The sequence below is a fragment of the Barbus barbus genome (assembly GCF_936440315.1).
Source record: "Barbus barbus genome assembly, chromosome: 12".
Lineage (NCBI taxonomy): Eukaryota > Metazoa > Chordata > Actinopteri > Cypriniformes > Cyprinidae > Barbus > Barbus barbus.
This window is the reverse complement of record NC_136740.1, coordinates 22694974-22722471: the sequence shown is the minus strand read 5'-3', so window position 1 is coordinate 22722471 and position 27498 is coordinate 22694974. Positions and strand designations below refer to the sequence as shown.

The 27498-nt window shown below is 37.0% G+C and overlaps 1 protein-coding gene across 1 annotated transcript in view; it reads left to right on the top strand.

The window, feature by feature from the left end:
* LOC306878130 (receptor-type tyrosine-protein phosphatase U) overlaps nt 1-26685 on the top strand; it is a gene marked incomplete at both ends in the record, with an annotated part of 236959 nt that extends 210274 nt beyond the window's left edge. The window contains 11 exons of the mRNA XM_079430263.1: nt 4639-4675; nt 6256-6353; nt 8097-8213; nt 10407-10561; nt 11565-11700; nt 12653-12802; nt 15017-15331; nt 19541-19666; nt 21913-22070; nt 24727-24862; nt 26623-26685. Coding sequence (XP_079286389.1) covers nt 4639-4675; nt 6256-6353; nt 8097-8213; nt 10407-10561; nt 11565-11700; nt 12653-12802; nt 15017-15331; nt 19541-19666; nt 21913-22070; nt 24727-24862; nt 26623-26685 — 1491 coding nt within the window. The remainder of the gene's footprint in view (nt 1-4638; nt 4676-6255; nt 6354-8096; nt 8214-10406; nt 10562-11564; nt 11701-12652; nt 12803-15016; nt 15332-19540; nt 19667-21912; nt 22071-24726; nt 24863-26622) is intronic.
* Between the last annotated feature and the right edge of the window lie 813 nt (nt 26686-27498).

The following is a 27498-nucleotide window of genomic DNA, read 5'->3' as shown; positions in this document are numbered from 1 at the left end:
GTGGTCAGATGTGAAGCGTAGCTTACTGACATGTGTGGCAAAGTGTTTTGGGGTCATTTTGTGTCCGATTTCCCCTTTAATAAAGAGGTAGGTGGGCACAGATGAAACAAAACAGAGCATAGGCATTTTAACAAGAATTGATTTTTTTTTTTTTCATTTTATTTTGGCCTTGAGTGTAAAAAGCACAAAAAGTCAAGAAAAGACCAGTAATGAAAGGATGCTTCTTTTTACTGTTTCTGGTAAACTTGGCAGTAAGTAGAGGCTATTAGGGAACATATTAAAGTGAGTGCAGCTCTGTTGTTTAATGTGTTTACTCCTTTTCATTGCTGTCTTTTCCTTTTGAATACCTCTTGAATCAGACCAATAAAGGAACTTGCAAGGAACTAGCTTACACAGGAATAAATGGAGTAATTTAAAAGAGAAGTGTGTATTTTTTTCATTATTAAAATACTTTCCTAGTCTGAAAGCCATTTGTTTGTTGATTTCCCTGAGAAGTGTAAAGGCACTTTTAAAACATTCGGTTGTTTGAACCCCAGTTTGGGGGCAGGGCTAGTTTATCCAACCAATGGCAGAGCGAAGGAGTGTCCCGGAAGCCTGTTTAAGAGAAATTGTTAGTTTTCAATTTTGTTTGATGATGCTAGAGGCAGAAAAAAATAACACACTTCACACTTTGCTTTTAGTGTGCAAAGATTTGCCCACCTACACATCCAAAATATATATGCCTCCATTTCAAGTGTCTGTCCCCTGGCGTAGAGCTTAGCTGGCTAACACAAGTCTCTCTCTGTTTTCTTCTTCTAATTCTCTCTCTTTCTGTCTGTGATCTGTTAATCCTCTAGCTCTCTTCAGCCTCTCATTAACTAGAGTCTGTCTTGTCTTTTTCTACCCCCCTTCCCCACCTCTTCGACTCTTGGACCCTGTAGATTCGGATAAACAGGGAAGTAAGTACTTCACTGCTCTTTCTTTTCTTTCTCTCCGCTTTCTTTCCCTCTGTTCCCCCATAGCTCTCTTTTCTTCCCCTTTTTGTGTCATGGCATTGCTCTGTTTGGATTACTTAAACATGAAGAAAAGTGGCTCTGTGTCACACAGACCTTCTTTATATTCGTGCCTAAATGTGGATGCATAAAACTTTCAGCTTCCATCTGTAAAATACAGGTGGAGAGAGGGGTCAGAGATCAGGAGGTTAGTCTTTGCAGTAGGATAGTTGCTGAAAAAAAAACATCTGAAAGGGGGTTTGCTAGCCTTAGCTGGTGTAAGGTTGTTTCTTATCTTGTCCAAGCTGGTGCTCAGGTAAGAAGCCAGTCTCTTAGCCTGAACAGTTGAAAAGTGCCTAAAACCTCCTTAAAACCAGACCCCCCCCCCCCCATCAAAGTGGTTCTGTCTTCAGTAGTGTGTAAGATTGAAACAAACCCTTAACCTTTAAATTTACCAATCCACAGTGATTTGCTAAAGTCTAACAGAAAGTCTAAATTTGAAGAGAATAAACAGGCAGCTCATATGCCTATAGATTGCACCTTTAAAACTGAAAAAAAAATAGTTTTGGGCACTTGTCAGCTGATCAGACTGGAAGACCATCTGACCGAACAGCTAAGCACCAACTTGACAGGCTGGGAGACTAACTAGACCAGATTAAACCAACTAAGACCAGCAAACTACCTGAGGCTGGTTTAAGCCTTTTTTTTTTTTTTTTCAGCAAGGTTCCTATTCTGGCTGATGAATGTATGAAAAACAGCAGAGTGACACTTCATAATAACTTTCTTAAATAAAAGTATATAATCATTATACGACAGATTACTAGGTGTGCATTTTTAAATATGAATATATGAGAATATTATTCCAAAAATAATTAGTTGATTTGAAAGTTATTATTAAATGTTATGAGTCAATAGAGACCTTTTGCTTTAACCATTTTGATGTTTTGAGTGATTTTTATGCAGTGCGTTTATAGCATTGTTTCAGAGTTTTGAGTTGCTAAGTGTTTGTGTCAAGCCTTTTTTATTATTTTTGTTTTGTTTTTCTCCCTTTAATGAGCTTCTGTGTCCTGTGAACTTTCCTTCTATTTTCAAATCAGTCATTAAATATGTAACTTTAAGCATGATGTATTGAATCATCATCTTGAAAAATCGCTGCATTTCGGCTACATTGGGGAAGTTGCAGCTTTGGGCTTGTGATAGGATCATCATGGATTTGATGGCAGATAGGGCGACCCATGAACTGAATCATTACTGAGATCCCCCATCGCTATCGTGCCCTTGAGCAAAACACGTACCTCACATTTTCTCCAGCGAGATGGTCCCTGTTACTGTGCTATAAATCCACTTGCTCTGCTGCGTAATGTACTACACCTTCTTTTATTTTATTTTTCTCAAGCCTATATGGCTGCTCTTTGCTCTTTGACCATTGTTGTCTTACTAATAAAAGACAGATTTGGAGATCTATATAGTATGGTTTCCACCATGGGGTAAAAACATATCTTATAAATAGATATGTAAGGCAATTGCAACTTTCTTTTTCTCGCAATTCTGACTTTTTTTCTCTGAATTGTGAGATATTAACACAGAATTGCAAAATATAAACACTGAATTAAAAAAATCGGAATTAATCTGAATATAAAAAGTCGCAATTACTTATTATTTGTTACTCTGTAGCGGAAACAAAAAACTAAATTGCAAGATGTAGACTCAGAATTCAAACAAAAAAGGTCATTGGTAATGAATTAACTTGTTAATTTTTCAATTTTTAACACATTTGAAGAATTGAATACTATTTGATTCTGCATTCTAAAGACTGTTTAAAGTTGGAAATCAATAATAATTTCATATATTATTTTATTGGCAGCCTATTTAAAAAAGAAAAGAAACAATTCTGTGTATACAAATGTATTTGAATATACTAAAATATGCAAACTTACATTTATTTAAAAAAGAATTGTGGGGGGGGGGGGGTTATATCTAACATATTCAATATAATATTTGAATAATTAGCTTTTTTACTAATTATGACATTAAATCCATTTTTATTTATTAATCTGTTGTTTTATAATATACTTTAATCACACAATATAATTGAGTCTTTATATATGAAAATATGTAGCTGTCTTTATGTAGGGAATCATTGACAATGGGATCATCATATTTGAGGGTCCCTGACATAAAAAAAACAGTTTGAAGACCCCTGGTATAAGTAATAGAAAATCATGCTACTACTGAATCAGCAAAACAAAGCTCTTTTGGACCAGTTATCTTCCCAATGTTTTTCTCTGCATCCCTTGTATTCTCCAAACCCCACAGACTGATGAATCCTTTCAGTGTGGAACAAACATCCCCCACAATTTCTTTTTCCATCTACAGTGTATTTGTTTCTAAGTTTGTTTGTGCAAGAAATAGCTTGGCCCATTCTAAAATGTAGTGGGTGTCTGCAGTGTTCTAAATGGAGCAGCAAATGCTCAGCAACAATGAAGAACATGTCTCTATTATTCCGCTAACGTCTGTTTAATGAAAACAGATCCACTTTTTGGGAGCATCCCCAGGTAGTTCTTTTGAAACGGCTTAGCTTTGATGAATAAATTGCATGTTTTGAGATGTTCCTAGAGTTTCTTTCTCCCTGTACATTACAAACATGAGCTGATGGAGGAATTGTGTAGGGAGCTCATGTCCTCCATGATGAGTTTTATGTTTGGGCAATTGAGTATTACTTTTGTAGCAGGGTGCTTTTTTGTTTGTTTGCTCTTTGTGCCTCAGACTTATTAATAGCTTTGGAGAGTAACAAACACTACTAGCTGTCCTACTAACTTGACTACATTTTTCAATTTGCTTTTAGTTTTTTAAACTAAAGTTGCTTTTGTGTTATGCAGTAAGTAATGTGTCAAAATTGAAACACGCTTTCCTTTCCTTTTATTTCGATAGTCCACTTTAGACATTCTACTAACAGTAAGTTTGCAACTACATGTCAACTAGCAGTCATTAGAGTATTAGTAGACTCTCTGCTTAATATCTTCTAACACTTTATTTTGATGGATCTACAACATACAACATACTGACTATTAGAAACTTTGCAAGTATATGTCAACTTATTCTACTAACCCTAAACCTACCCTACTGAGAATTAGTTGACATGTAGTTGTAAATTAATGAGAATTAGTTGACATGTAGTTACAAAGTTACTTATAGTTAGTAGAATGTCTAAAGTGGACTATCGAAATAGTGTAACCAAATTTCTTAAGTAGTGTTGGGAGGTCAGATTCAGTTTAGTGAATCAGTTTGATTGATTCATGTAGCTGTTTTGTTTTGTTGTTTTGTTTGTTGTAGTCTTGATTTGTGTGCTCAGAGCTGGTGTCATCCTATTTTAGAGCCTAATTTTCTGTTCTAGAAAATAAAACTAATGAATCTCCTCACCATGTTGAGATCACATGACCCTCATTCTATTTCAGTAACCCACAGATTATCAAACCGTTCTGCTCACAGTCCAAATAAATTTTGATTGATTTCAAATAGTAGCTTTCAAAGCAACTGGACATCTAGAACTAAAGACCTTAGATCTCTAAAGAGCATTTGTACTCTAAGAGGAGTGAGATACACACAAGTGATGTTTCTAGGACACAAATGGCTTACACAGCACCTCACCTCTCTTTCTTTCTTTTAGGGTTACCATCGATCCAACCATTTCATCGCCACTCAGGGTGAGTATCTTTGTCTGGACAAGACTTGTGGATGGAAGGATGTGTGTGTGTGTGTGTGTGTTTATATGGTTCAATCTGGCAGTGTCCAATCCCAGGAGGCAGAGCCTCTTTCCTCTCTTCAGTGTGAGCCTTTGGGTTTGTTTGTGTTTGAGAATAAAACCTTCAGAACACAGAGATCCTCCAGATGGAATCTAATGAGTTCTGATCCAGGAAATTATAGAGGTGTGTGAATAGAGATGGTGCAGCAGAGTCAGGATTACCACCTGCTGTCTTCTTACCCGAGATCCCCATCAAAACCACCAGCACAATGACTGCAGGACCTTGGCTCATCTCAGACAGATTGTGTGTACTGCAAAATCATTTTCCTAATATTTTTGTCTTGTTTTTTAATAGAACATCTGCAGAAAATAATTTATTTGTTAACCTTTACATCCTTTGTTTTTTTTCTTTGCATTCAACTACTATCAAATCATCAAATAATAAAAAATAAATTCAATATGAAACCAAATCTTAAATTATGCAATTTTGCTTCTAAAGGAAATTTATTTATTTATTTATTTTTAAGGAAAGGTTTAAGGATATTTTTTACTGGAAAACAAGACAAAAATACAGCTCAATAGATTATTTTTGCAGAGTGAGGACATTCAGGTACATCCTTGATTTGAAAAATGTTATGGGACAGATTTACTAACAGCTCGCGCCAGTGTAAACCCTCTTTTTGGCATTAAAACCCTCTTTTAGCAACAGTAACTAAGGAGGGCGAGTCAAATTCCTCGGACGCTGCAACAGTCGAGATATGATGTCATGCTCTGTAGTGTCTTTTTAAAAACTCCACTTGGTCGATTGTGTTGCTCTTTATAGAAACACATTTGCTCTGTTTAGCAAATCTGGTGCCATAATTTAAGTTTATTTGTTTATATATCGTTTAAGTAGTTGTCTAATAAGTAGAATCATGTACAGTCTGTGTATTCAAAGACAGTAGAGCAGTGAAAGACCAAAAAACCTGAAATCACTTACATTTGGATACCAGCCAACTGTCCTTACTAGGAAACCGACTTCATGAATATACTAAACAATGTATTAATTAAATTCTCAGCATGCAAAAAGCTTTCTGTAGCTTAGTTTCCAAAGAATAGAAGTCATTGGAAATTCCCTACCATGACAGAAGAAAAAATGTGTGTGCATGGGAGAGAAACATCAGACATGAACCGCCCTCTATCCCTTTCGCACCTCTACTAAAACAAGGTCACCCTCTTTCCTCATCGTTTCAGATCTCCCGTAAATAAATCATTACATGTTTGTGGTTTGTCTGTCTTTCCCTCTAATTGAATTTTGAGGCAGACTCAATTGATGGGAGAAATTAGCTTTTTCTATCAGAGAGCCACATCCTGCTGAGGTTAAAAACTGTTCCATTCACCAGAAATGTCTGCTATTGAATTACTCTGTGTGAGGCTCTGGATTACTGAACTGCCTTATAACATGCAATGACACTTGGTAAATTAAACCCGCCGTCTGGAGCACTGGCTGCCATTCATTGAATATGTGCGTGTGTATGTGTGTGGTTGTCTGTTTGTTTGCAGGGCCCAAGCAGGAGACAGTGTATGATTTTTGGAGGATGGTTTGGCAAGAAAACTGCTTTAGTATCGTCATGATCACCAAGCTAGTGGAGGTGGGCAGGGTATGTTCTAGATCCTTCCTCATCTGCACACTAACTCATCAACTAAAGACACTCCTCATTCACAACGACCCTACACATTTCATTCAGTCATCTCCTCGAAATCTTTGTGTATTTGTGGGTCTGTTACACTTATGTGTGCTTGGAAATTGTAAATTGATTTTAATGATTACCATATTCATGTTCCATACGGGAAGCATTTTTGCATATATCAGTTATATACAGTTACATATATCAGTTGATTTAGAGGTTTTTATATGTTTATTTATTGTATTGGTGGATATTTCATATTTAAAAGAGCATGCTTATTCCAACTATTTTACATGGTAGCCATCATATGACACTCAATCTTTCAAAACAATAATAATTTAATTACACATTTAAATGTAATCTTCAGCAGATCCCAAAATTAATATCCATTTTCCCACTGTACAATATCATGCCTAAATTCACTTGTACAGTAGCATTTTTGATTGATTTTAGTTTTCTGTGTTTTATTTCTAATTTATTTAGACAAAATGGTGTAGAATTGACTAAAATCTACTATGAGATGAAAATAATAACTCTGGTCCAAAACTCCATGGTAGTACTATATGATACTTTATTGTTACTGCATTCAATAAGGTATATATTAATGTCCCGTGATATTATCATCGGATACCACCACAATACGTTTGTTACGTGCAGTAGAGTACACTTATCACATGCTCACATTATATAAATAAGTCTGTTATGCTGTCAAACTAAAAATGTGATTTGAAGTATCATAATTCCCACACTCATGTAATGCATTCTTCTCCCTTGTTTTGTGGCCCACTCATTCCAGCCTTTTTAAACCACCTCTATTTCTTCCTCCAACATAATTTCCTCTTTCATTTTCCTCTCCACACCCGCATTGGCCCCTTCGGTGCTTCGGAGACATCGTCTGCTGCCAACAGTCCTCTTAACAGTCCCTGGCCTCTTATGAAATTGGGGCCCTATTATGAAAAATACGCTTTCCCTTTTTATGATAAAAGCTGCGAACAGCAGGGATAAATGGATGATGGCTTAGGTCCGACAGCAAATCTAACAGTTTGTATAAAGGTAATAGCCGTGTAGAAATAAACCCGGTTTACAGTACACAAGGAGGGAGTCTTTCACTTCATCAGTTTGATTGCTGTAAAGCTTTAACTCCGAGACCAGAAGGTTTAAGATGTAAGTATAATATAGCAAAAAAAAAAAGTTGTTTTTGGCTTTTGGCAATGTATGCATATCTATTTATGTATTTGCTTTGCAATTTCTTAATATGATTAAAAATAAACAAGGCGCTTTTTTTCTTCTTCTGTGTAGGATTTAATTACATTTATTCAAATAATTATATTTAATATTTTTCATTTTTATTAAAACATTCTGATATACAGTATATCCAAGTTTTTTAATCAGTTCATGTGCAGAGAGTTTGAAAAATCAATCAAATTTAATACCGTTTTGCTCCTGAAGTTTTAATCAGAGAAGCTGTTGAAACATCTGTCTTAACACTTTCATACTAATACAAGTAAGAATCATGAAACTAATGTAATTACATGCTTTTTAGAAAACTTAATTGTGCATTAAAATCTTCTCAATATTCATGATGTTGTTTCATTTTACATTGCCAGCAAAACCATTTGACAAACACAGTATCGTATATCACCCAGCGCTAGTTTCGTGCTGCTGTGGACCTCTAATGTTTTCTAACCTGAGTGTTTATTTTGGTTTGTCTTTCAGGTGAAGTGCTGCAAGTATTGGCCAGATGAGTCAGAGATGTACGGAGACATTAAGATCACACTGCTGAAGACTGAAACTCTGGCGGAGTACACAGTGCGAACTTTTGCCCTGGAGCGGGTATGAAATGATTTCTCTTCCTCTAGAGACAGGACAGGAAATGATGGGGAGAAGAAGGGTTGCATCTCCCACATGAGCACCACACCACCTCTAAGCCACTGCTCCAACATTCTCTTATTTCTCATACAGCAACGTAGTTTGCTCTGCCTTTTGATTTGATGCGATCAATTATGCACGAGTTAATGTACAGTCAGCAGGCCAATATCACAAAATAAAAGCAGACAGGGTTATCAGGTCTTGTATCACGTTACTCCACATTACCCTGCTTATTACACGGCTACTTACCAAATAAATCAATAAATGGACATGAATTATTGATTTGAGTTGAAATAATTTTGTTATGTGAGAACAAAGCATCAGTGGAGTGATATGAGAGACATGAAACTATCACAGCCATGTCGGAAATCAATTTTCTTATATCATCCATACAGTTTAGCATCATGATGCAAAACGATTTTATCTCAGACTGCCGTGATTGACCAATTAGAATCAAGTATTCCTGGACATTTAGTAATCGCTCATATGTATTGCTATGCTGATGTGCAGTGATTGTAATTCATCTAGATTATGTAATCAGATAAAAATATATATATATTTATAATTAGACTTATGTTTTAAAATGTTCATTTGTTTTAGAATCAGTTACATTTTTATTGATTACATGATTAACTTAATTTTCACAAAATGTCAGTAAATTAATTCGTTCTTCCTAATTTATCTTTTTTTATTTTTAACATTTTCCTTTCTAAAAAAATCACACAAAAACCAGCCATTAGTCATGTAGCTATACTTACATGTAAAATTGAGAGGCAATAAAGAATTAAAAAAAAATAAAATAAATGATTGAATCTTTTTATTTAATGATTTGTTTTGCTTGTTTTAATTTAATTTTTTAATTTAACATTTTATTAAGATTAATTATTAGCTTTTCACGGACCCCCTGCAGTTCCTTCATAAATCCCAGTTCAAGAAATCTTTATGTAATGTAATGTGTAATGCACTTCATGTTGTTGATGGTATAAGATTATCCTATTCAAATCAATGATAAATGAGTTAGGTCAAAAGTAATCTAAAAGTAATCAAAAAGTACCTAAAATGTGGACTGCAATAGATTATGTTGCTAACTACAATTTTCATAATGTAATTTGTATTCAGTAATGAACTACAGTTTTTAAGTAATCTACCGAGCACTGCTGATACGTATTGGTTCTTTTCTAGGATTAGGGAAAAGGTGAATTGTGTGTGTATGTGTGCACCCATTTTGTGTGCGTGTGTGTTAGGGGAGAATTTGGAGTGACAGCCCTTTAAATGAAATGGAGAGAAGCGCCTGATACCCAGCAGAGGCCCACCGAGCTGCCTGTTCCAGGATTAGAGCTGCCTCGTCTCAGAACGCTTTATGGCGGGCACATTAACTTAAGCATCTCTTTCTCACTTCTCTCATTATCTCTCCCTCTCTCTGATACAATGGGCTAAATGTGGGTGCGTTTACTGAAATTAGCTCAATTTAACCTCCTCCACCTCACCCCCCTGTCTTCTCTTATCGTCCTCTTTGCTGCCCTGTGGAGGCGCAGTTCTGTCGACAGCCTTTGATGTGAGTTTTGCGCTTGCCACGGCCCTGTCAATCAAACACGGGCTGTGGGTGGAATGATGTGCTTGTGTGTGTTTGTCGAATGTTGAGGAAGGTTTCTCTGCGTAACCATCAGACAGGCTTTCGGCTGAAGCTTTCTTTGTGTCTATTCAAACAGATGAGCAATTGGGATGTGGTAATATGAAGTCTCTTAGTGGCCTGTCGGGTAGACGTACGCACCTCCCCTGAGAGGGACCACAGAGCTGGGTGTTTATTTCACTGTCGCTTTTGCTAATTCATTTGAGTTTGCCTTTGTGTCTTTGAGCCATGAGGAATACAAACTCCAGAAGGGAGTCACCTCAGATTTTCGAGCCAATAGGAATTTTCTTTCACCCAATAAAAAACAGTCCAGTTGCGATTTGCCTCGATTAAATAAAAATAGTAGTAAAATATCTATGTTGGAGCCGTGGTGTGGTGGTATGCCCTTACACATTGAGCCAAGATACTTGTATGGACAATTCAGGTTTAAGTTTCTTATATCTCAATGTTCCTCTAATTAACATGGCAAAAAAAAAAAACATTAATTTTGATACGTATTAATTGTAATTGAATCGTTTGTCTTTCAGAGAGGATACTCCGCCAAACATGAAGTGTGTCAGTTTCACTTTACATCTTGGCCTGAGCATGGAGTCCCATACCATGCCACGGGTCTGTTAGCCTTCATCCGGCGGGTCAAATCCTCCACGCCACTCGACGCAGGGCCTGTGGTGGTCCACTGCAGGTATGGAGCTCTGTATTTCATCATATTAGAACTGCTAATGTTTGTCAGCCAGAAAGGTATAAATATGCCTGTTCAAAATCTCAACAATGCTGCATTTATTTGATCAAAAATACTGTGAAAACAATATAAATATAAAACAACTGTTTTCTGTTTGAATATATTTTAAAATGTAATTTATGGCAAGCTATACTCCAGTCTTCAATGTGATATGATCTTTCAGAAATCATTCTAATATGCTGATTTGGTGCTCGAGTAAGATTGTAATTATATTGCTATATTGATTGTTGTATTATATATCAATGTTAAAAACAGCTGTGCTTTGTAATATTTTTGTGTAAAGCGCAATACTTTTTTTAGGATTCTTTAATGAATAGAATAACATTATAAATGTCTTTACTGACTCTTTTGATCAATTTATTGCGTACTCCCTGAATAAAACTACTTAGTCACTTACCTTATTTACTTAAAACTTACTTACCACAAACTTTTGAAAGATTTGTGTGACTATATACCTGATTATATAAGTTTATGTAAGATACATTTTATAAGTTTATACGTTTAATTTTATAAGTTAAAATTATTATATAAGTTTATGTAATATAAATATAAACCAAATAAATTCTTGTGAAATGTTTTGCTTGAAAACTGCGCTTGTGCTAACTTTCCTTCAAATACTCCAAGGTAACTCAAAGCATACAGTGGGACTATCATGTTACTTGTTCAAAAACTTGATGTGACCTTGATACATGTCCAAAAATCTGGTTTTACCATTGTACCGTGTCAAAAAACCATGGTAATACTTTTTGGTACTTTTTGTTCGTTTTTGATGTCAGCTGTTACATGGGACTTTGATTGTTCACTTCCTTCTACGTCAAACAGGATTTGTGGCAGCTGCCTTAAAACTTTACCAGCTTGATCTTTAGTTCATGTCCATCAAAGAAAAAGCAAATGTCATCATTTTTGAGGAACATCTTGCTATCTGTCTTTCGTTCTTCCTCTTCAGTGTGGGAGCAGGCAGAACAGGCTGCTATATCGTGCTGGATGTAATGCTGGACATGGCGGAGTGTGAAGGAGTGGTGGACATCTACAACTGTGTGAAGACCCTCTGCTCTCGTCGTATCAACATGATCCAAACAGAGGTGCAGACTCTCACGTTTCCCCATAATTCCCTTTAACCAGCTATTGCAGGAGACTTAATACATGACATCTCTTGTATTTGCATAGTCATAAGCTCTGTAGGAGTCGCTATGAATATTCAAGATGTTTAGCCTTGGAATTCAGTGAAAAGTGTGAATTGATAGGTGTGAAATGCAAATAATCATCTCTGTTGCATATGTCCGCTCTGCGGAGGCAAATGTTCCTAAATTTACATATCCAAACTTCATTATGTAAATCCCACTTTCATTTGACTGTTTAAAACATTAGTAATTATTTACCAGATGCTTTAATTAAATACATCTGTGAGGGTTTATGTAGAGTGATGTATACACACGCAGTGCACTTTGAAACATGCAACAATGTTTTGTTTATATTGAAACATTGGGGTTAAACAAATTCTGTTATCGACGTATGTATATTGTATATTGTTCATTGTCTGTGTATTGCCCTTTGTCTTGCATGCATTCTCACTCCTCCGCTCTTTTCTATTCTCCTCGTTCCTTTTCTAATCTTTTCTTGCTTGATCTATCAAGGGTGTTTTCTCAGAAGGAAGACAGTGCCTCCTCCAAAAATCCAGTTGAGAAAATTAAACTAAATGAAAGCAAATATTATGAAATAATAGATTAATTTGTTGTAACACCAGCAGAAAATGCTTCCAAGGGAGGCTTCGCTTGAGCTCATTTCGAAATAAAGGTAAAATAAATCGCAGAAAGCCTCCTTGTCATTGTGATTGGCTGATTAATGCATTAATGTCTTGCCTATCATGCACACAACAGCAAATTCACATGAATGCGTTAAACTGGATGGAGTAATAACAGAGCGGATGGCTCGCCCACTCAGACATTATCATTTTCAGTCAAGTCTGAATAAAAATTCAAAGTCTACAGCAAGCCATGTGTAGTTATGTCTTTGCTTTCTCTCTCTATATAACAGGAGCAGTACATATTTATTCATGATGCCATCCTGGAGGCGTGTCTGTGTGGGGAGTCGGCCATCCCGGTAAACGAGTTCACCCTGGCTTACAAAGAGTTGCTGAGGGTGGATTCTCAGAGCAACTCTTCACAGCTACGAGAGGAGTTCCAGGTCTCTGTCAACAATATAAATGAATATATTGTTTTATAATTTCTCTCCAAGGTCTTGATTGTGAGATCTCATTGGTGCAAAATCCCACACGACTGTAAATTTAAACATTGGTTTTGGCTGTGTCACATTGCGAAGAAGTATCACTGTCACTGGTGGCAGACAAATTGCTTGTCACCTGAAATGTTCTGCATGACACTAGTTTTAGAGACAGCTGCCTTACTCACAGGTTGTACAGCACATTCTTCAATATCAGCCTCTTTGCAAAGTGAAACATGCTGTACAGTCAATGTTGAACAGAAATGTTTAGGGACCTTGTTATAAATGAACATCACTTGTTTGGCAACAAACTTTCCCCATATCTTACTCTTTTTAGTTATATTCCAAACAAAGGCTATAGCATAATTATAATATTCTTGGAGGCTGTTTTTGCAGCTTAGTTTCAATAAATGACCTGAACAGGGCAGAAAGTTTGTGCTTTGAAAGTTAAAGTTGTTTACATCATAAATTAAACTCTTATTTCAAAAGATCAAGGGAAATTACATTTTTCAGATTCCTCTACAAGTAAATAACTTCCTATGAAGTTCTATAAATGCTAAATCTGTTCAATGGAGCGAAGCAAGGTTGACGGCAGCAGCCAAACAAGACTCTGAGCTGCACAAAGTGTCACATTACCCCCTGCCCGTAGATTAATGATCAATACTGTTGAATAAATGTGTGGTTAGACATTCAGAGGACATTTAAATAATCTGTTCGACTCCAACGAATGATGCCTGCGGCAACACGGGGCCATTCCGTAGCGCAGGTACACCTACACACATAACATTGAGAAAACCGAGATGTAATAAATGACAGAAGGTTGGAAACTCTTTCAGAACTCAGAATCTTTCATTTCATTTGAATACACTGGAAACGTGGCCATCTTGGGTGAAGATTCTTCAGTAGGAGGCTATTGATTACAGAAGTTTAATTGTTTTAGTAGACTTTCGAATATAAATAATAAAGGTAATAGTGCTAAGGTGTAATAGAAGAAATACCTTGCATTCGTTGTCCATTGGGAGCAGTAGTCAGCCGTGTTTCACTTTGCCACAGATCCTCAGGGAGCGAAAGGCCGGTGAAGGTTATTTAATAAAAGATGTACCACTCCATATGTGTTGCTGAGAATACTTTTATTGATTCAGGGGAAGGCAGGCAGAACTATCCTTGCTCTCCTGCACTTACCTCTACATTGCAGTTTTTTTACTTTACATTTAAGGTGAATTATAATGCATTCATTATAGGCAGTTTTTTTGCTGAGTCTTTGAAACGGAAGTACAGGAAGGCAGCTTTGGATTACAGAGTGTAGATTGTGCTATAGTTATTAGGTGCTGATGGAGGATATTGTAATGGGTTTTGTACATAAATGTTTTTGATGTTTACGTAGACATCATCTTTTCTGTTGAATTGTTGTAAGAAGTTCCTTTGGGTGTAGTGGAGAATAGCATATCTCTTTACCTTTTGGTTTGCACAGGCAGAACAGTGCATGTGTCATGGTTTTTCCTGACTTTGAAGAGCTCATAGAAACTGTATTTATTATGTATGATGTTGGCCTGATTTGAAGTTTTGTTTGGTAATAGCAGTGATAGTTTAGACGAGTGAGATTTAATGCATGTTAAAGCTGGTTTCAAAAGCTGTTGTTGGAGTTGGGGCACATCGGCGGTCACCAGATGCACAATACTATTAGTGCATAATGGAAATCTTCATAATCACCAGTGTGCCAGCAGGAATCACTTTTCTTTTCTACTCAGCTTTCTTTTTCTTTCTTTCTTTCTTTAGCTTTTTCATTTTGTTTTTACAAATTTTCCTGCTTTGTGTGGAAAAACAAAGAACTTTACATAATTGCATCTTAATTTCTCCCAATTGTGACTTCACAATGTTACTTTATTTCCATTAATTACTTTATATCTCTAAATGTGACTTTGTATCTCACAGTTGTCGTAATTTCTTATTTTAAACTTTATCTCACTAATTATTTATTTATTTATTAGTTTATTAGTGTGTTAGTTTGTTTACTCTGAAGCAGAAACAGGCTTTCATAATGTTTGTGCGTTTTTTATTTACACAATAATAAACCCACTGACCTCATTGAAGTTGTCAATGAAGCCTCAAGCAAAGAAAAGAAATACTAGAAAATACTGCAAATCCAATCCATCAGTGTTCCATTTCTGTTTCCCTCAGACGCTAAACTCTGTGACTCCTCATCTGGATGTCGAGGAGTGCAGCATTGCCTTGTTACCACGAAACCGTGAGAAGAACCGCAGCATGGACGTTCTCCCACCTGATAGGGCCCTCGCCTTCCTGGTGACCACTGAGGGAGAAAGTAACAACTACATTAATGCAGCACTGATGGATAGTTTCCACCGGCCTGCTGCCTTCATTGTAACCCCTCACCCGCTGCCCGGCACGACCTCTGACTTCTGGAGGCTAGTGTTTGACTACGGCTGCACCTCTGTGGTCATGCTGAATCAGCTGAACCAATCAAACTCTGCCTGGGTAAGTGAAAGCACCAGAAGTTCCACTAAAAACAGTGCCCAAGAGGACTTTGGGAATTTTTCTTCATAATACATCTTTATCGGTTGCCTTTTTGCATTCACATCATCACATGTCCTTTGAAGTTGTTTAAGCTATTTTGTCCCCAGCTTCTCTTAATCTCCCTGTGAAATGTTCTATATTCATAAGCCTATAGTCAAGTCTCATTTACATACAGCTTCCCTTTGAGTTTGCGGAGTGGCGTTCCGGTGCTCTTCTCGATCACAGCTCTCTGAAAACCCTGACGTGCGCTAACATGCCGGCAGTTACTCAGTGTCATTCTCGCAGTCGATCTGTTCCTTTTTCTCTCTGTGGTGGATTAACGTCTCTCCCTCTTCTTCATTCGCATGATTGCTCTCTGCAGTCCATAAGTATTAATATTTATCACCTCACTTGCTTTGCTGTCATTAATGTTCTTCCTCTTTCTCGCCTATTCTCACTGTCTCCACCCGTTTAATTTCAGCTCAATTCGGTTTTGTAAGGCTACAGATTTTCATATGTATGGAAGGTGAATTCTAAGGCTGCAACATATTCCAAATACAGATGAGTCAAAATATTGGTTCGATTGAATGATAAAAATGGTGAATCTCATTTCATATCACATTCTTAGATTGAAATCCTTATGGGTTTTTAGATTATGGGGGTTGGCCTCTGACTGTCCTGCTTGATCATCATAATTTCAGCAGCTTTACTGTAAAATATACTTACTTCAGAAGCCTCTTCTTTCCAGAACTCATTTCCCTCTAGAACCTTTTTGCATTTTCCCATGCAGAATTTTTTTCCAGGTCTGCAAGCCCATCGGGTTATATAAATATTATACATCACCTATGCAATGCGCAACGCATATACGAATGCATTAGCATACAGGTGACAGTTGAACATGCAGAGCATCAGGGAGAAGTTGGAGCGTGGGCAGTTACTAAAAGTTCCCAATGCTTCAGGAAAAGCTGCATTTTGGATCATCCATGCATTCGATCCTGACTCGCATCTCCGCATTGGATGCGCCTTTAAAGAGAAATGCATCTTTAGGGATTTTATAATGAAAGAGTTTTTGTTTTCGATTTGAATTATTTCATTTTAAAGTTGTAATTCAAAGCTTTCTATAGATATATTGGTAACACTTCATTTTAGGGTGTCTTAAGTAGTTGCTTATTAGCATGCATATTACTAATTGTAATTAAGCACATATTAATGCCTTATTCTACATCCCTAATACTACCCAATACCTAAACTTAACAACTACCTTACTAACTATTAATAAGGGGAAAGGGAAGTGGTGTGTGGCCAAGTATGGTGACCCATACTCGGAATTTGTGCTCTACATTTAACCCATCCAAGTGTACACACAGTAGTGAACATGCAGTGGGCAGCCAATGCTGTGGCGCCTAGGGAGCAGTTGGGGGTTCGGTGCCTTGCTCAAGGGTCTCACCTCAGTCATGGTATTGAGGGTGGAGAGAGTGTTGGTTATTCACTCCCCCACCTACAATCCCTGCCGGACCTGAGACTCGAACCCGCGACCTTCGGGTTACAAGTCCAACTTTCTATCCATTAGGCCACGACTGCCCCCAAATTAAGCAGCAATTAGGAATTTGAGGGAAAAGTTGTAGTTAATAGTACCAATATTAATTTCCCGAAGTATCGATACACCGATACTAGCCGAGCTGTCACTTTCACTTCTCTCCAAAGGCGCGTGGACAAGCACCACATGTGACCGCACTCGTCTCCTTCGCTCTGGTTAAATAGCAAAAGTGAAGTGAATAGAAAGATGACTGCTCTGGTTGTTAAAGAACACAGCAGGAGCGCTATCTGTAGGGATCTATGATCTCCGCGATGCAGAGAACGCCACGGAATCCAGTCATAAACACGGAATTTACAGTTTAACGCGGAATGTCACGGAATTAGTCAAAGTTTGGATGAATTAATCAAAAGTAGGTCATTACACTTAAATCAAATCGCGATATGGACTAGTATCTGTAAATATTAAGCTGCAAAAGTGGATTTAAATATGAATCCTGCATGTTCTGCGCGTCTGTGTGAATGTGCTGCACGTGCGGTTGTGTTTACTAATGTGGCGCTCGCGGTGATTTCAGTCTGCCGTCTCAATGAGGACATAAATACATCAACAATATCTCCAGAACTGATCTGAAAGGCACTTTACGAGCATTTTACCATTTAATTTGAGTAAAACTAGCGTCATATCATACACACACAGAACTTTAGAAGTATTCACGGCAACCCGTCAAAATAAAAGTTCGGTTTAACTTAGCCTATTAAAGACCGTGTGCCAGAAATAGGCTATATTACTATTATTTAGTAGAATGTACATAATACTACTACTTACTACTACTGTTAATTTTTTTTAAAGAAATAATCACAAAATATTTAAATTTTAATAGTAAATCCCCTTCATTTGCCAAAAATGTAAATGTTTAATTTTCATTAATTCAAATATAAATGAATTAAAATTGTTTTATGCCTTCATCTGATATCCAGTAAAATTTAAATACACAACACAGAATTTCTGAGGGGGAAAACACATTTCATAAGGCTACTGTAAGAATAAATAAAAAATAGTTTGTATGCATCCAAATAGCCTAATAGACATGCTAAAACACAGAATTTGGTAATAATAAAACATAAGGTGAGAAAAAAATAAAACATTTCATACGGCCCTAAACGTGTCATTTTTGTTACACTTTTAATAAATTAAATGTTAAATTGTATAATTTTCATGATTTTAATGAATTAGACATGCTTTTAGATTAATACCATTTAATTTGACCATTAAAAAAAAAAAGAGTCCAGAAAAATTCAAACGGAAAAAAACGGAATCCAGAAAAATTCAAATGGAAAAAATTGAATGTAGAATTGTTTTTTATGGAATTTGGGGAAAAATAAAACTGATTTCATAGGGCCCTATATCTGGAAATATTTAGGTTATGAAGCAAATGAGAATCAACAAATATCAACAAATAGAACTTTGGATTTTAATTAGTACATGTATTAGTAAACGTTAGTTTCAATTAACATTTAACTAAGATTAATAAAAGATTAATAAATAAATCAACAAATGCAGTACCTCAAGACATTTTTTTTGTTCATGTAAAATATACCGCATGTTCTCGACTTGTTACATTTATCTTTAAATTAAAAAAATTACCCCCTTAATATTGTGGCAGTTTTTTTCACCGTGGTATCGAAAATGGTATCGAGTATCGATATTTTTCAAGGTATCGTATCGAAGTTAGAAATTCTAGTATCGTGACAACACTAGTGCACACAAATAAAAGTAGACCCTTTCCAGTTCCGAACAATGTATTACTCTTACCTTTATGAGCAAAAATGACGGCGCATTTTCAAATGTTTCCAACGCATGATTGCGCTGGCGCCTCCATGTCCTGTAAAGCGCGCTTTAGCTTCCACTCTCTACACAAACGATTGGAAATGCGTCAGCGCACATTTATCTAGGTTAAGCGTTTAAACTAACATTGTGGAGCTGTTTTAAAACTATAGATTTAATTTTAGACAAGTCGTGATGATTTGAGAAGCTTAATTTGATCAGACATAGGCTATGATGAACAATCACTTTGCCATTTCATACAAAACTGAACTATTTTAATTGCTGAAACAGTAGTATAAGCTGTTTTGGGAGAAGGGGAAAAAAAGACGCGCTCGTCTATGACTCGGGCAGAGAATTCTGATAAGCTATCGGACACAGCTAGGGCCTGAGCATCTCGGGCCAGGGCCGTGCTAGGGCCTAGATTTTAGGCCCATGTAGGGCTCTACTCAGAACTCCAGTTCCCTTCAGAACACCTGTCACTGTAGAATCATTTTTCCTTCGGTAGATTTTTTCATTCCAGTTTCTTTCAGAATCCCACTCCTGCATTAACCCCTATTCCTCAATCCCATTCCTTCTGAAACAACTTCCCACTTTTTCCTCTTCAGAACCACTTTTCCTCCAGAATCCATTTTCCTTTTCTTCCATATTCTTCTGTTTTTACTTTAAACATTCCATGAAGCAGGAAAATGATTAAAACACCCATGAAAGAAGCATGACCTTGAAAAAAAGTCATGATCTTATAATGCTAAATTATGGCATATAACATTTTTGTCTATTTGTCTTCCTTATTTGTTAATTCCTATGTCTCATTCTGTTTTCTTCTATCTTTCCAGCCTTGTGTGCAGTACTGGCCTGAACCAGGTCTTCAGCAGTATGGTCCTATGCAAGTGGAGTTTCTGTCCATGTCTGCAGATGAGGACATCATCACCCGGCTTTTTCGGGTCAAAAATGTAACAAGAGTGAGTTCCATCAATGATAATTTACTTTCTTACATGTGTTTTTTTTTTCTTCTCACATTATCTCATTATATTGCAACCCTAGCAGACCTACCCTTAAGTTAACAGAAAGTTAATCACTTAATCATCATTTTTACTCACTTCAGAAAATTGCTTTAATTGAGCAATTATGAAAAATTACACCATACAGAAGCATTTTTTTTAGAAATAAAGTTTACTCACTTCATCCTTTTGGGCCTCTAAAGGTACACATAAGGTAAAAAGTTATCCAGCTATGCAAATGAGCCTCTTAATTTTCTTTCTAAAAATGCGAAGTAGATTCCAGTGTAATTTCCTGGGAGAATTCCTTGAATTACCACCACAGGGTTTTAATGATATTCAGCGATAATACATTTTTCATACCTTGGAACCGGTTGATCATTATGTTGTGCCATTTAAGCGTCAGCTCAATTCCACAAGTTTGAAAAGTGCGGAAATTGAGACTTATGTAATATTTAAAAAGCTTTGAAAGTGTTCTGAGCCCTTTTATATTACTCTGTTGGCTATTATGCCATGTTACATTCAGATCACGGTTTAATAGACTACAAGATAAAGTGGTATAATAAATAGGGTTTGTCAGTCCAATATATTTTGTCAGCCAAAGCTACAAGAGCAATTAAAGAACAGAGGAAAAGCTATTTCAAAATATCCATTTTCATACCATCAGCACATGACACTTCATATGGCGGCACTTTCGCAGGCAAGGACAGATGCTGAAATAAGTTTTCATAAGCCTGCAGATATGAAATATACATTAATGAGCGTGCCACAGAAGGTCATTTTTACCACTTTCAATTTGCCCCAGCTTGTCATTATTGTAAGCGCTAATTTTGTTCTGTTTTGCTCTGTGAATGTTTTATAGCAGTGCTCTTTGCCTGATAGACGCCTGCGTTTTTCTCTCAGCTCGATGTACTTTTGACAGATGTCACAGTGTTTTAATGCTTTGGGATGCAGCGTGTCTGTGGAGCGTTAGAAACTAAGGCGATTGAGTGGGGGGAAAGGCATTTCCAGCGCAGTAGAGGGAATTAAGGGGTGTGCGGATGGGTGCATGTGTTATTCAAATGTGACATCTCTATTACTTAGATTATGTGGTAGACAATGTGTTCCTGTTTTTGTATGCTTCTGCTTTTAAACGGTGCACGTTCTGCTTTGTTGCATGTCTGCTAAAGAGACTTGTGTTTTAAAAACGCTTATAAATATGGGCATTCATGGGCTGTGATTATCCAGGAAATCTTACATGTTAATGGAAAATTTTAATCTTGCATATTTAGTTTAATCCTCCATATTATGTTTGATGCACTTGGTTAATTTTAATGATTGAATAAACAATATATAAAACCAAGACATGGTTTGTAGGCTGATTATTGATGTACAGCAGGGTAAAGGTTATTTAGGAGAACGTTAGTACATTTCTAAACCTAAACGTTCTTTTTCCTGGATAATCAACAGAGATTTTTAAATGGTCTTCTTTGGGAACCAAAAATGAATGTTTCCGGAACATTCTGGGAACTTAAAATTGTTAGTGAGGTGCGTGACCGGAGTAATTCCTGGTTTATGTTAAAGAATTTACAATTATGTTATTTTTTTACTGGAAAATGTTCTCAAATTTCAATTACATTCTCTATTTTGTATATCAAACAGTCATATGTTCAGTTTCAATATGCATAACAACATAATGTTTCTAAAGGGACCATATTCAAATTGAACATGAATGAGATTCAATGAGTATTATTAGCAGTAAAAATGTAAAATTCAAATATAACTTCATAATACACCCTAATTTAACAACTTCTGGCATCTATGTCCTATCAATTGTTTACAAATTGGAAGAACATTTTGGCAGAAAAATCATTGTCCAACTTGTTAAAGTGTGTCGCTCATCTATGGTCAGTGCGCTCACTTCCTCCCAGCAACTCTGAGGGCAGTTTTGGGGTGTGCCTCAGGGCTCTATATTAATTCCACCTGTGTTTCAAGCCAAAGCAGGCATGTATCAGGGCCAGCCTTACAGTGTTTCTTCCCCACCCGAATGAAACTCTTTCCCAGCAGACTCATTCATCACAACCTAAACTCTGCTGACTTGGCACTGCTGAGACCTCAGCATGGAGAACAGTCCTACGCTACTGTACACATTCATAAACAAGCCCAAATGCACAGCTGGTGATGCATTACTGATCGTGACCTTTCCTTTTCCCCGTCTCATCCATGTGAAGCTGCAGGAGGGTCAGCTGGTCGTATGCCAGTTCCAGTTCCTGCGCTGGTCTGCGTATCGTGACGTGCCTGACTCCAAAAAGGCCTTCCTCAACCTGCTGGCCAGTGTGCAGAAGTGGCAGAGGGAGTGTGGGGAAGGCCGTACAGTAGTCCACTGCCTGTAAGTAGTATTGTGACACATCCCACACACAAACTAATTTGTTTTATTAATTTACAGCGTGCTGAATTTCATTTTGAACAATGTCTCTTAAGTGTTTTCATTTGATTTGTTATAATCTTAAAGTAAAATACATTTAGTTATGTCTACTTTTTGTTTTCCGTAATCTTAATGCAAATAAATTAAGTAAACTTCCATTTTCCAAATGAAATTGGTACACAATTAAATTAGGTTGTGACAACGTGATCAAGAATTGTGTTGCATTAGCTGTTTTAATTAGCTAAACTGAACAAGCAGTTGCTCTTTTTGAGTGTATTACTTTTTTTATTTCTTTGTTAATGTATTGGTTCGATTGTTTGACATTCTGTCTATTGATTTCTGCTGCACAGTAATACACACCTGCAACTGTATGTTTTAATCTATCATAAGCTTTATGCACTGCTAATCAGATACAGACAAATGATACAAAAAAAGCTTAATGGTGCAGTCCTGCTGTGCTTAACTACATCTTTTGCTTCCACCATGTGTCCTCTGCAGCGTGTCATTGATTGATGTTTCCCCAAGCAAATGATGCAAACAAATCTTTTTTTTTCTACTTGCACGGTGAGATGTATGTCTGGTCTAGCAGGTGCACCGGCACTCTTTATCAGTAATACAGGTAGTGGAAGATCCATGAGCCAGTGTGTTTTAAACACTTCCCAATTTGAGATTTTATCTTATAATTTATACGGAAATAAAGGATTGCCATTAAATTTAGTGTGAATGTAAATTGAAGTGGCCACATCCAACATGAAGTAGAATTGGAGCTACAGAAAGTGGAATTTACTGGAGTTTACACTACATTCAAAAGATTGGGGTCAGATTTTTATTTTGTTTAAAAAAACAAAAACAAAAATTTATTCAGCAAGTATATGTTAAATTGATAAAAAGTGATAGTAAAGACATATTGTGACAAAAATCTGTTATTTTTTACTTTTTATTCATTAGAAAATTCTGAAAAAAGTATCAAGTTCCAAAAACATATTAAGCATCACAACTGTTTCCAACATTGATAATAAATCAGCATATTAGAATGATTTCTGAAGGATCGTATGACACTGAAGACCAGAGTAATGGCTGATGAAAATTCAGCTTTCCCATCGCAGGAATAAATTATATATAACATTTACATTTATGCATTTAGCAGACGCTTTTATCCAAAGCGACTTACATTGCATTCAAGTTACAATTTTTTTACATTTTATCAGCTCTTGCTGATAAAATGTTGCTGATATATAAATTGTATATTGAAATAGAAAAATATTATTACAATTGATATTACATATTATTTTAAATTATAATATTTCACAATATTACTGTTTTTACTGTATTTTTTATTAAATAAATGCAGCCTTGATGAACATAAGAGACATTCAAACATTAAAAATCCTACTGACTCCAAACTTTTGAATGATGGTGTACATTTGCTTCAATCGTGGGCGAGGTTCCAGTTTTGACTGGTGCACCATTTTGCCATAAGCTTCTACATGTTATATACAGTCAAGAGAAATTATAGGATAAGCCAAATCAAATATAAGAGAACAGAAGGGAAAGATAAAAGCATTGTAATAACACTAAAGAGCAGAAATAAATGAATTCATCAAAGAGCAGTTACACTGAACGACAAAAATTAAACGATAAAAGACTAGACACAAGAGAACTGATGGGAGAAATATTCCATTTTGTAATATTTTACCGTTTGTGTGATCTGAAAATGACACATAAACTATGATTGGCTACAGATTAATGTCACAGGGCATTTCATAAGACCCACGTGGACTGTCCATCAGGTCACGTTCCTGCCTTGCATATTGTTGAAGCTCCTTGTGACGGCCGTTGTGCCCTTGAACAGCACACTTAATCCTTGTCTTCTCACAGTGCTATCTGTGTGTGCCGTGACCCGTATCTCTGTTTGCCAGTGAGCCAGATAAGAGATATTATATGCATAATATATTTCTGTGTACCTTTGCAAACAAATCATGAACAATATTCTGACATGACCAATTAAACAAACAAACCGGCTCTCAAATAAAATCATTTTCTAAACAGGGACTTCACTCATACCCAGACTCGCTGATCTTAGCCAAGGTGTTCACATGGTCATTATCCTTTTAACCGCACACTTCACTTCCCCCACGGCTTCGTTTCCCCTACTGCCCACCGAGCTGCCTCATCTGGAACCCCAGGCACGAATTCGCTTCCCATCGCCGCCCAGAAGCACATCACTCAAAACTGTCACACAGTGTTACCAACCACAGGCAGAGAGAAGAGATTATGGAGATGAAATCAATTATGCTTTAATACAGAACAGCGCAGGCCTTTCTCAGCGCTAAATCAAGAGCTGCCAAAGCACTGACTGCGATTGATTATCTCACCATTGCCTTATCTAGCTGCCGCCGTCGTGCCATACGCATACATAGCAGAAGACCTCGGCAGATCTTCAAACGCCTCTTTGTATGCCTCTCATGGAGGCTGGTTTCATATTAACTGGATATGTGAAATTTCTGTTGTAGACTGAATATCAGTATGCAGCACAGCCAGATCTGTTTCTCCAGTCTCCTCAATGTCTGTCTCTTCTTTGCTCATGACAGCGAGGTTTGTTGTATTCTTGTCTGTCTAGGAACGGCGGTGGCCGCAGCGGAACGTACTGTGCCAGCAACATCCTGATGGAAATGATCCAGTACCAGAACATAGTGGACGTCTTCTATGCCGTCAAGACCCTTCGTAACGCTAAGCCCAACATGGTGGAGACACTGGTGGGTAAAAAAGTTCAGTGTCTGAAATCATACTATAACAGATCTATTCAGAGACAGAATAAAGAGATTTTCTGTTGCAAAAAATGGGAGGAATCACAAAAGGAAGTCTTGCCTTTGAAGTAAATCAACAATTTGCAAAAGCACCAGTTTTGCTACAGTCTGTACTGTAGACCAGGTCTTATCCACAAAATTCACATTTTTATTTAAAAAAACCCTTGCTATGTGTACTGCCTTAAACTTACCAAGACTTGTCACAGCATTTACGTATTATTGTTCTTTTATTGTTTTTGATTGCTTCTGTTGTCCTCATTTGCAGAGGTGGGTAGAGTACTCAAAAACTGTACTCAAGTAAAAGTAAAAGTACTTCTAGAAATATTTACTCAAGTAAAAGTAAAAGTAATCGTCTGAATAGTTACTTGAGTTAGAGTAACAAAGTATCGGATAAAAAAACTACTCAAGTACTTAGTTACTAGTTACTTTGGATCATATAGGTACTGAATATAGTCTAGTTTTATTTAGATATATAGATTACATTTATGTAATGTGTGTGTGTGTGTGTGCCGTTCAAAATATTTTTATTTTTGTTTTATTTTTTAATGTAATTTATTTCAGTGATGCAGATCAGAATTTTCATCAGCCTTTTTCGCCAGTCTTCAGAGTCACATGATCCTTCAGAAATCATTCCAATATGTTGATTTATTATCAATGCTGGATCTTCTGTTCTGCAAAATGTAAACAAATGTAGCCTATATTTTTGCAAGCGTAAATATTGTAAAAATATGAATATTAATTGTGTCTAGAACAGGCCGCGCGCCGCTGCGCAGAGCTAACGCGGGTTCCGCGGGTGTTCATTTCATACTCTGTGACAGCTTATTTAATGTATAAATTATACATTGTATTTAATGTAAGGTACATGTACAACAAACTGGTAATGTCATAGTGGTATCGTGGCCTATACCTGTGGAACAGTAGACAGCACACGCGGTGTTCATCTAATAAAAGATCTTCATATAGCTCTAGCAAACAAGCCTTTGCAGCTTTGCTTTCAACTGACTGTAGATCCAAAGCCACGTCTTCAGCGCTCTTGATGTTCTTAAACTCTCTGTTATCTGAGTGAGAACCGCTTCAGAGACTCAGCGCGTGCGGCAGGGAACTGAACGAATCATTCAAACTGATTCGCGAACCGATTCACTGGTTTGCCAACTGGTTTGATAAAGCCTTCAAACAGAATCGACTCAAAAGAATGAATCATTCGCGAATGGGCATCATTCATTGAACAGAGAAAAGTAGACGGCGCGTTTGGAATAAACTGAAGCATTTTTAACTTGTATTGCATTAAGATACAGTAACGAGAGGAGAGTCGCCCACAGTAACGAAGTAAAAGTACCGTTTTTTCACTAAAAATATACTTGAGTAAGAGTAAAAGTACCCATTTTAAAATATACTCTAAAAGTATGTTACCCAAAAAATTTACTCAAGTAAATGTAACGAAGTAAATGTAACTCGTTACTACCCACCTCTGCTCATTTGTAAGTCGCTTTGGATAAAAGTGTCTACTAAATGACTAAATGTAAATGTAATGTGGAATTTAGAAGCTAACAAAATTGTCTACCAATAAAATAAAACCATGTGCAAATAGAATAAAATAGTATTAATTAATGATTTCTGACGTAAATATACTGACCCCAAACCTTTGAACGGTAGTGTTCACACTCAAATTATTGTCCTAATTCTCTGATTTATCTGTCTGTGTGCTGCAGGAGCAGTATCGTTTCTGTTATGAGCTGGTTCTGGAGTATTTGGACTGCTTGGAGGTCAGATAGCGGAATCCCCACCCCCCACCTCCATCCTGCCATGCTGACCTCACTGCATGGAGCAGGACCACCGGCAGGCTCACTCTCACACCCCCAATCACCTCTGCTTACCTTCTTACCTTCTTTCTGTCGTCTAACCCAGATCCTAAAGCCGAAGGAAGATGATGGTACAAAAAAATGCGGAGTAGAGCTTTCTGCCTTTTTACCCCAAACATCTAAATATGTTCACCCTTCTGTGTCATGGCTGTTTTTTCAGTTTAGGATACTTTCAGCATATTTTCCTTAGAACTGTGAGCGATTCCAGAGCCTGGCTTGGTGCAGTGTGGTTGGTTTAGCTCTGCTCGCAGAGATAGTGGGCCGTTTCTAAAAATGGCAGCTTTATTTTACACCTGCCTGTTTCTCTCTGGCTTGCTGGACTGAAGAGCAGAAATAAACATCACTTGGAGAAGATCTCTTCATGTGCAGTGCAGTGGAGCTGAGAGTCGGGAGTCTTTACCGTGGCTCTTAAAAGGAGTCAGGGACCTACCGTGCCCCGAAGGACAAACACACACATGCATGCACACACAGATTCAACAATCAGACAGCTTTCCATCAACTGCCTATCAAGACGCTGATGCCTCTTCAACGCTGTTTCACCAACGTTTAGTGATATGTGTGTCCCTCATGGGTACTTTTCTCTAAGGATTGGTTCTTGTATCATTTGGAGGCGGAGTTTATTTCTATATATGGTGCCATATGTCTCAAGAGGAGATTGACAGGAGAGTTGGGCAGCCACGTTGCCCCCCTGTGGCTTTCCTATCTTGTTGTGGCTGTTGTCTTTTT